The 9,398-nt window shown below is 36.3% G+C and overlaps 1 protein-coding gene across 2 annotated transcripts; it reads right to left on the bottom strand.

The window, feature by feature from the left end:
• Positions 1 to 2,189: 2,189 nt before the first annotated feature.
• On the bottom strand, positions 2,190 to 9,128 carry LOC141915007 (uncharacterized). 2 transcript variants are annotated; one of them, XM_074806366.1, is made up of 17 exons: positions 8,905 to 9,128; positions 8,599 to 8,709; positions 7,819 to 8,130; positions 7,051 to 7,506; positions 6,369 to 6,833; positions 5,786 to 6,292; positions 5,551 to 5,709; positions 5,268 to 5,482; positions 5,074 to 5,167; positions 4,673 to 4,890; positions 4,357 to 4,591; positions 3,549 to 4,076; positions 3,297 to 3,462; positions 3,048 to 3,221; positions 2,655 to 2,969; positions 2,459 to 2,547; positions 2,190 to 2,380 (listed from the first exon to the last, which is right to left on the bottom strand). In XM_074806366.1, exons 1-17 carry the CDS (start codon positions 8,984 to 8,986, stop codon positions 2,301 to 2,303), a joined length of 4,206 nt encoding a protein of 1,401 aa, XP_074662467.1. In that variant the 5' UTR covers positions 8,987 to 9,128; the 3' UTR covers positions 2,190 to 2,300. The 2 variants fall into 2 exon arrangements, with proteins under 2 accessions (XP_074662467.1, XP_074662468.1); XM_074806367.1 differs by having other exon boundaries at positions 4,357 to 4,441.
• Between the last annotated feature and the right edge of the window lie 270 nt (positions 9,129 to 9,398).

The raw sequence follows: 9,398 nt of genomic DNA, 5'->3' as shown, positions 1-9,398 counted from the left end.
ATGAATTCTTCTTGTTGTAAAAGAAAAGCTTCTTTGTGAGAAGGTTTATTTCAGAAAGAAATCACAAAGATGTGAGCACAATCGAAAAAAAATATTATCGTTAGGTTTTGTTTAAATGGGGGGAAAAGAAGCTAATATGCACAGAGTTGAAGTCTAAATGCAGTGAGGTGAAGTCTAACAGTCTTCACGGTGAATTAAACATAATCTCCTCGAGTTTCAATAGAAAACGGAAAACCTTACAGAAAACTGAACACAAATGATTTTAAATAGCGAGTTTAATCTACACGCAACACAGTAATAATATATACAGCAGAATGCGCGATTTTTTAGTATGGAACAAAGAGTCAAGAATCACAGGGGCCGGTTGCATAGTCATGGCTTAGACTTAAGATCAGTCTTAGACCAACTTAGTTCTATAGCCAATCTTACAACTTAAGACCAGTCTCAAGATTTAAGACCTTTTTTAGACTGCGCAATTTGCCCCTGGACGTTTAGTGAAAGGCGATTTCTTGATGATTTCTTGGCTATTTTCGTCACAAATTCGCTACAATATCAATATTGAAGGTCACTGGTAACTTCTGTTAAACGACCACGTCCCTGCAGTTGTTAAACTCAAACTCAACAAAGTAACACTGAATAACCACTGCTAGTACGTTGTGAATTGAATAAAACCTGCTGTTAATAAATCAGAAAATATAAATCAAGTAAATCTCTTTTCAGTCGTCAATTTCAAATATATTTTTTGCAGAAATATATTCTTCATTTAGTTTTCACGTATGGTTGTGTCGGGTTCTTACTGGAAGAAATACTCAACGTAATGATAGCTACAATTTTATATATTATACATTACCATAGGTATCGATTTCACAAAAGCGCCAGCGCTTCTATTAACTTATGAAATCTATTTGCACATGCATCGTTATCGTAATTCTAAGGCAACTACAGGTCGAATTAAGTGGCAGTGAATAGACATGGTAGTGAATAGTTCACAGTATCATTGCACTGAGAAAATAAGATGGAACTATCAGTTCAGTGTTTATATGTACATGATAGGAATGGGTCCTGTCACCATTTGCGGTATTCTGTTGAATTTACTCACTATTATCGTTATAAAGAGACTACGCAATAATTGTTATCATACTCTCGGTATTTTAGCAATCGCTGATCTTGCGTTCAGTTTATCGTCTTTTACCATGTATCCGCTGAGAACGTATTTTATCTACAGTAATCTGGGTGACTTGGTTTTTCGTTATGATGACTGGTATTTTGGTTGGTGGTTTATAATTGTAGCCTACTTTGGCTTTTATCCGTCACAGTTTGTCAGAAACTGGTTCGTTGTTGTTGTGAGTTTAGAGAGAATTTTAGTCATTATTTTCCCGTTGAAATATAAACGCTACTGGAAACCTTCAACTATTAATTTACTATGTTTATTGTTATTATTAGTATCAATATTACTTTACTATCCGTTTATGGTTCCCAACATAATACCGGGTTTAACGAGATGGCCGTGTCTAAAACCAGGTCAGTACACTTATACAGTTTACTGGCCGGAGTATACAGATATTCGTGTTCGTCCTAGGAGGCATTTCATTGCAGGTATCAGTACCAGATATACAGTCCCCATTGGTATGGTTTACCTACCAATCACCCTTCTGTTAATTGTTAACGCAATTCTGTTTGTCGTGTATAATTGGGCCGGAAAACGACGCAAATCGCTAATAGGTGGCGCTTCTGCCCGGGATAAAGATGCAGGAATATTGAAGATGGTTTCAGCAGTTGTCGTGGTTTATATTATTTGTGAGTTTCCCGGATGTGTCGATCGACTGCCCTATTTTATAAGTTCATTGACTATATCTGGAATAGATCAAATGGTTCTTCGTAAGATTTCACTGTTAATGTCAATGTTTGATTCTTGTGTTAATTTTTCCGTTTACTGTTTAACAAATAAAAGATTCCGTTTAGAGACCTACAATATTTTCAGTAGGATTTGGGCCTCATGTCGCGCTTCATTCTCAGTGACCTAACATTCACCCCCAAACAGAAAACATCAGTCAATGCAAAATTGACAGGAATAAATGAATTAATTCATGATCAATAGAACAAGGTATGGAATATTTTGTAACGAAATGATTTTCTTTTTTTTGTTACAACTGGAAACTGAAATAGAAAATGCTTTATTGTTTCACTAATACAGACAGATACACAGAAAGCAGACGGATACACAGAAAGCAGACGGATACACATGTTCACGATAATTAGTACAAGATACGATTAGTACGATATAGATGACGATACGATCATCATCCATTGACTTCCGGTAGGAATCGTCGCGCCACTGTCGGGTTATCAGAATATCGAAAATCAAGAGTCACTAAATCTCCTGAAAATAGAAAATATAAAGTTTCAATTTAATCTTTATGAACAACACAAAATTATGATGAAACACGATATTTTATACCTTGAGCAGCCTCGGGATGATGGAACCGAACAGTCTCTACTTTCCGAACAAAATCACCTCCTTTCACAAACGGAGTGTCCAAACGTTGTCTGAAAGAAAAGTAAATAGATGCAACTTCATTTCGATGCTTTTTCAAACATTAAATTGATGTGTTGCGGTTTATGTTGAATTCAAGTATGGAACTTGTAAGATTTACCCGTGTCGTTCATGTGTAGGGAAGAAGTATAAACCAATAGCTAATATCAACCCTAACCACACGGTCAATGCTACCGATAGTAAAAATCCCAGTAACAAATTCCCTTCGATTGTACACAGAATCCAATTACATGACGTCACAACTACAGGAACAGGACACGTATTAGTGACACTACTGATCTCATACGGCGTCAAATCCGTCGGTAATAATGAGTTTAATACGGTATCATTAGTAAGAAACTCTTTCGGTCTTCCGATATTTCCCAGAACTTCCGTAGATCCATCTTTCAGGAAATATATAATCAGAACCGCTTTCCTGAAAATCAGATATCATTCATTTATCGGCGATTAGACCAGAAAATATCGAATAATGCGATAAAACAGATCGCCGCACCCGTTAATCTCAGATATATTGTGTAGTCGTGGTAAACACGGGTTACAAAGTGGTTGTAAACTCATTAGAAACGACTGAATTCTGGCATAATTGAAATGTAGAAGATTTTGTTTCGAATACCAGCTAGTGAGAACCTCGCATTCCACGTATGTGTCAATTCTTATCGTAGATACTCTGAAATTAATTAGATAAATATTCGAGAGATCAATAATTCTAGTTTTATATCTGGTTTTATAGATGAAAACTTACAGCGATTTGAGCGGATTTTTCGGGTCGTTATCAGAAGCGACTGTATACAATACGTATTTATGGTAAGGTAACATCGGAGTGAGTAAAGTATCAACCATTCCTGAACTGGAGTTCATGGAAAACATCTCAGCGTGATACAGTTTATTATACGTGATCGAAGTTACAGCTAGAAATATAGAGAAATTAATAGAAAAACATTATATTTCAATTCTAACCTTTGATAGAAGAGAGAAAGACGATTGAATAGATTACCGTTATCAGCATCAGTAGCGGAGACGTGTCCCAGGAATGTTCCGATCGCTGCTGTTGTCGATACCTCCCAGTTATAAAGTGTTTGGTTAAAAACCGGAGCATTATCATTGACATTTAAAACGGTCACTTTCACCGTGCCAGTCCTTATTTTGTTACAATAGTCAATAATTCTAACTGGAACGTTGATGAATGTTGTGTAGACCTCAGAATCTATGGGAGATTTCACCAGTAGAGCGGCGCGTGTTCGGGATATTCTTCGAGTTTCGAAATATTTGGAAGCATTATTTGTAGGATCAACAGTGAACCAGAATTCACCGTATAACCACAGATCTGCATCTGTACCAGCTACCTCAGCTACTGTTGTACCGACTGGTGTATTTTCAGGTATTGATACTTGTGGTAGGGCAGTAAAATATGGCGTTTCACACATATTTTGCACGTAAACTTTCAGTTGATAAACGGCTGATAAAGGTACAATACCCTTCTTGTCACCTTCATGTTGGAATCCAGAATCAGTGACAACTATATCTGAAATATTCAATATTAAACATCTCAATACCTGCGGGTTATAGTGCGCACGGCTGGTATGCTGTGAGGCCCTGTTAGATTAAGGGTTGCAGATTAGCACCATACAATATGTCACGATCTGCTTTTGCCTAATAATGACTTTCTGGTGGATGAGTTCTTTTAGTTCCATCTTAGTTTTATTCCTTTTTAATTAATATTGATTTAACTAACCCTAACCCTAACCCTTATTCCTTTTTACACGACCCTTTAGTTGTTTAACTATAGTAACATATAATTTTACCTATATAGAATATACGCGGTAATGTAGTGCTTTCATAGTCTATCACCGAGTCGCCTTCACAAATAGTCATTCCTCCAACTATGTGCTGTTTATAAAAATCATTCACATATTTCTTATCGTATAAACTATATGATAATGGATCTCTAGGAGGTGAAGATGGGATAAATGAATCAACATCTCCTGCCGTCTGGATTGCAAATATTCTTCCTCTTCGGGCCGGACATGGCGCAGCATACTGCAATAAATTCACCCAATTTAAAATACAGATGTTTTGATATGAATCGTTCAGCGAAAGAGTTTTTGATCTAAAACTTACAGTGGCTGGTTCTTTGATTTTGAAGTGATTAGATTTATTTGGTGAATAAAATGGAGGTTCATTAACATCTAGTATTGAAACATTCAGAAATGCTGCTGTACATCCTGTATTATCACAAGCTGTTATATTCAGTTTATAAGACGGAGCCGGGATGTAATTATCCCATAAATATTCATAATCTATTCCTGCATTATCCTTCACATAAACCACACCTAAATCTGAAAATATAATCATATCAGATAATATGATTCTATCATCTTCAGATAGTCGAAATGTCGAATAGACTATAATTAGCTCTCGGGGAAACAAAGGAATATTTTTTCATTCTTATTGTGAGATCACTAAAACACGGACTCTCAGAGAGTGTTTCTGTCAGATATTTCTATGTTCCGCGCACTTACTGCGATCCACAGTGAATTTGTTTACACCATCTTTAGGTTGAGACGATGTGATATTAAACGCAATAGGATCATTGTCTTCATCCGTTACATTTAACTGTAAACATTAGACAAAAAAACACACGTCAATTATAACTTGTAATAAAACACTTCATAATTTAGATAGAATGAGAAAAAGAGTTAATTATGATGTATACCTGAAATATTGAAGCTTGATGAAGTTGATTTTCAGGAACAGTTACAGTCGCCGGTAAATTGTGGAATTTCGGTAAATCATTTGAATCTTTGATACAGATATTCAAAGTTCCAGTAACGCCTTTGTTTTTACTATCCGTAACCATTACGTGAAGTTTGTATTCCTTTATTTTCTCGTAATTTATTTTATGTTTGGCTCTATACTTGATGATTCCACCTGTTAAACAAATAGAATTCATTATCCGAGACACCCGCAGTATTTAGTGTAGAAATATCGGGACTCACTGTTTGCTGGATCCATATAGAAACTATCATCCATTGGAGACGCGTAATAATGCCAGGTTAATAAATCGTCATCAGGATCTGAAGCTTCTATAGTAAATAACCAATTATCACCAGTAACATTCTCATAGATACAAGTTGTATTCGGTAGATTTCCAATAGCTGTAAATTAAAAACATTCCTCCCTCAAATATATTTTCTCAGGGAGTTGGCGCCAGGCTTAGGGTAAAATACTTACACGGACCACAGTCCTGTTTTATCACTTTACAATCGAAATTATTCGTCATATTGAAGTCAGTCCAACCAGCAGCCGGGTCCGGTTCAACGCATATACATACATACTTAGGTAATAGACAATCTTCAGGAGTTAGTCTGACATTAGTTAGTTCTTTATTAGTCGGTATAGCGGGACCGTCGCTAGCTGCGAGTATCGGAGCTCGAAGAATAGTAGTCGAGTCTATAGTAGTTAAAACAGTAGCGTTCAGAGCGCTGTTTGTAATAACCGATGAACACGTGATCGCGCTCGCAGATTTAGTTAAATCTTTGTTAATGATTAACGCGGTGAATTTATGATTATTATAAGCTCCACACGGCGCAATAACATTGTTTCCTGAAGCGATGTCTGGATTTGTGGCCACGTTTTTGAATGAGAAATCAATATCTAAATCGACCGGGTAACCATCACTTATTGGAACATCAACTCCTTGTAGTTTCGGTTGTATTTTCGAAATAGTCAGTGATAGATCTACAAAATACACACAAAAATTAATGATTTAAATTCTGTGCATGGCTACTAAATATAAGAATGAAGCATTTCTTACCAGGATCACAGATTTTCCTGTCATTAAACAGAGTGGCGTCTGTCGTACAAGTGTGGTTATTGTTGAGGTCAAAGTCGACCGCGTATGTCGGTTTAGTTCCAGGTTTTAACAAAAAACAAACATATTTTACATCTTTACATTTATCAGTTATTACAACATTACTCGCTTTAGCATTGACTGGTGTAATCTTGTTTGTGGTATCTAATTTCTGAGCCATAGATTGTGTAGTTGTAAGATTGTACGCGTAAAGAGTAGTCGCCGATGTTGGAGGGATCGTCGCCGCTGATGTTAACATGGCGACTATAGCGAAATTCGTGCCTCCAGTCGATGCTGGAATATTAGTAAATGTATCAGTCGTGATATCAGTTCGTTTATTATTTGTTATATCGAATGTGAAATCCAACGAAACTGCTTTCCCTTTTATCAGACAGGGGGCGCTGGCAACGGGATTATCAATCATCGGATCTGAAAGTGAAAACAGAATGATTCAGTTATAACAGACAGACTTGATTTAGACAGGTTTCGATTGGTCGCTACCGATTCCGGAATTCTCTTCTGGTGCATTCGTTTTCTGCCTAATCCGGATTTGTATTTTATCGGTAAACCCGATAGAAGCGGCCGGTAGAGAGTTTGTAATCTGTAAACCTGTCTAATTGTAATGAATATCTCTATTCTCACTTACCTGGAGTACAGAATCTATCATTTACAGGACGACACTGAATATTATTGTTCATATTTGAGATTATTTCTCCCCAAGTAGAATCAGTAGAGTTTGAGATGACTGTACAGACATGGAGCGTCGCAACACCGCATATCGCTGCCGGAAGTGCAGGGAAATTTACCGTGCCAGATAATGTCACTGTTTTACCTCCGGTTAAACCTTGTTTTAAATTTGAAGTCATAGTTGTAGTGATATTCGGGGCTCCGGCTAGAGGTGTACAACTATACGGTACCATTTTTGTTGTATATTCGCAACTCGCTGTTGTTTTATCAGAGAAAAATGTAGTTAATACAAAATTATCAGTTGAAGTTGTAGCAGTAAATGATTTATCAGATTTCACGTCGACGTAGTAAGGAGTTTGCACAGATTTCCATTCGTAAAGTGTCGGTACTGACGACATCGATGTTAAACTCACGTCTGTAAATGAGTAAAAGTTAGAAATTAACTGTAGAAACTGTTTTGATCGAAGAAATACTATCAAACTGTGATGGATAAACTGATATGGTCTCTACATTGATAATATTTTTGAAGTTTATAAATCTGACAGTTTTATCTAAATCCAACATTCAGAGAAACGGAAATGATTTCACAAAATAGCCTCCATTACTGTTTCTGTGAAGATGGAATTCAGATAGATCTCGAAGCTGTCAGATAAATAAACTTTGAAATATCAGCAGTTGTGTGATAATCATTGATTATCAATGAAATATATATCATTAGTAAACCTACCCGTATCACATGATAAAGAAGTCGTTTGACAAGCCCAGTTATTGTCTTTCTCATTCGCTTGTTCATTAGCGTGCGGAGCATCACTGTTTATACACAGATATATACAGGCGTCACATAGAGGTTTAGGTGACGGTACTGTAAATGTAATTTGTATAGATCGTGTTGAAGTTCGTCCTCCGAGTATTCCCCAGTTCTCTCCACCACTCGGTCTGAATGTTACTGGAATAGCTGGAGTTGGAAGCGGACTCGGTGGAGCTCCGTTCGTCACATCGTACTCCATGCAGTAGACTTTGGATGGAAAGTTACCTCCGGCTAAAATCAAATGAAATCACTGTGCAACTGTCTGAACTCAATTCAATAGGTAACCATTGATGAAACACTTTGAGTCAGTGTTGTAAAAGATCATATTCAATCTTACGATAAGAATATAAGTCTGAAATGTTTCGACCTCTAGATAATGGTTTATTCAACGTTTTGACAATATCCTAAAGGGCATCTTCAGGAATTCTAATGTTAGTGAAGAAGTATGAGATCTAAAGAATATGCATATCGATCTTTGCATCTTTGTTTCTTTGTTTTGGATTGATTCCTGAAGACAAAAAAACTATTCGCAATTTATTTTCCATTCGTCTTATCTTGGGATATCTATATTCTAGTTGTTGGCGAAGTTAGTCACATTTCAAACATTGAACCCACAAATGAATGTTTGTGACTGATACAAATGAACTAATTCAACATTCACATCATTATTCCAAATAATGAAATAAGATGAATACGTACTTGTAGGTATATACACGTTACTACGTAGACCAGCGCGACCGTACAGAGTGTATGTACGACCAATAGTCATTCCAGACGGCATCGAGAATGACAGAGAATTGAACATAAAATCTGTAATAAAATAGAACGATCAATAAACTATTATTTACTCAGCAGAATTGATTTTGGTAAGATATTGATGTTCAATAATAGGTACAGCGATTGTAAACATTAGAACCCAGTTCCACGTTCTTCGGTTAATTCTGTATTGAGAGTTAGTTCAGAAATGTGAACGGATTGGATCCTCCATAGAAACCTTTCACTTACCTGCGCAGAATACGTTACTTGTGACACCGAGTAAAATTATAATGACAAGATCTATTCTCCTGGTCGGTATAAATTGCGCCATTCTTACTGCCGGTAAAAATCCTATGGTTATATATTAATCCGAAGATAAACGTTTTATTCACATTCTAGATAATGTTAAGTTTCTATAAATTACTGGTCGATCAAAAATGTTCTATCCCTTCAAACTGAACCGTAACCGTCCGAGTCGAGTCTATTGGTGAGTCTAAAAGTGTTTTGATAGAAGTTTCAACTTTCAAGAAAAACGAAAACAAACGAAAAGGCAATAAATTTCAATAAACAATCTTTATAAAGACTGAATTTATATGTCGTTTCAAACAATGACGCAGCCAAGTTCTCTGTCACGAAGCGGACATAAATCTTCGAAAAAACTGCTCAGAGGAAAAATCACATTTTCAATATTCGAGGAAAAATTACTGCAATTTATTCGACGACGATTTCTACTGAAAATCAGG

The sequence above is a fragment of the Tubulanus polymorphus genome, chromosome 1 (assembly GCF_964204645.1).
Source record: "Tubulanus polymorphus chromosome 1, tnTubPoly1.2, whole genome shotgun sequence".
Taxonomy (NCBI): domain Eukaryota; kingdom Metazoa; phylum Nemertea; class Palaeonemertea; order Tubulaniformes; family Tubulanidae; genus Tubulanus; species Tubulanus polymorphus.
This window is presented reverse-complemented; position numbering and strand designations above follow the sequence as displayed.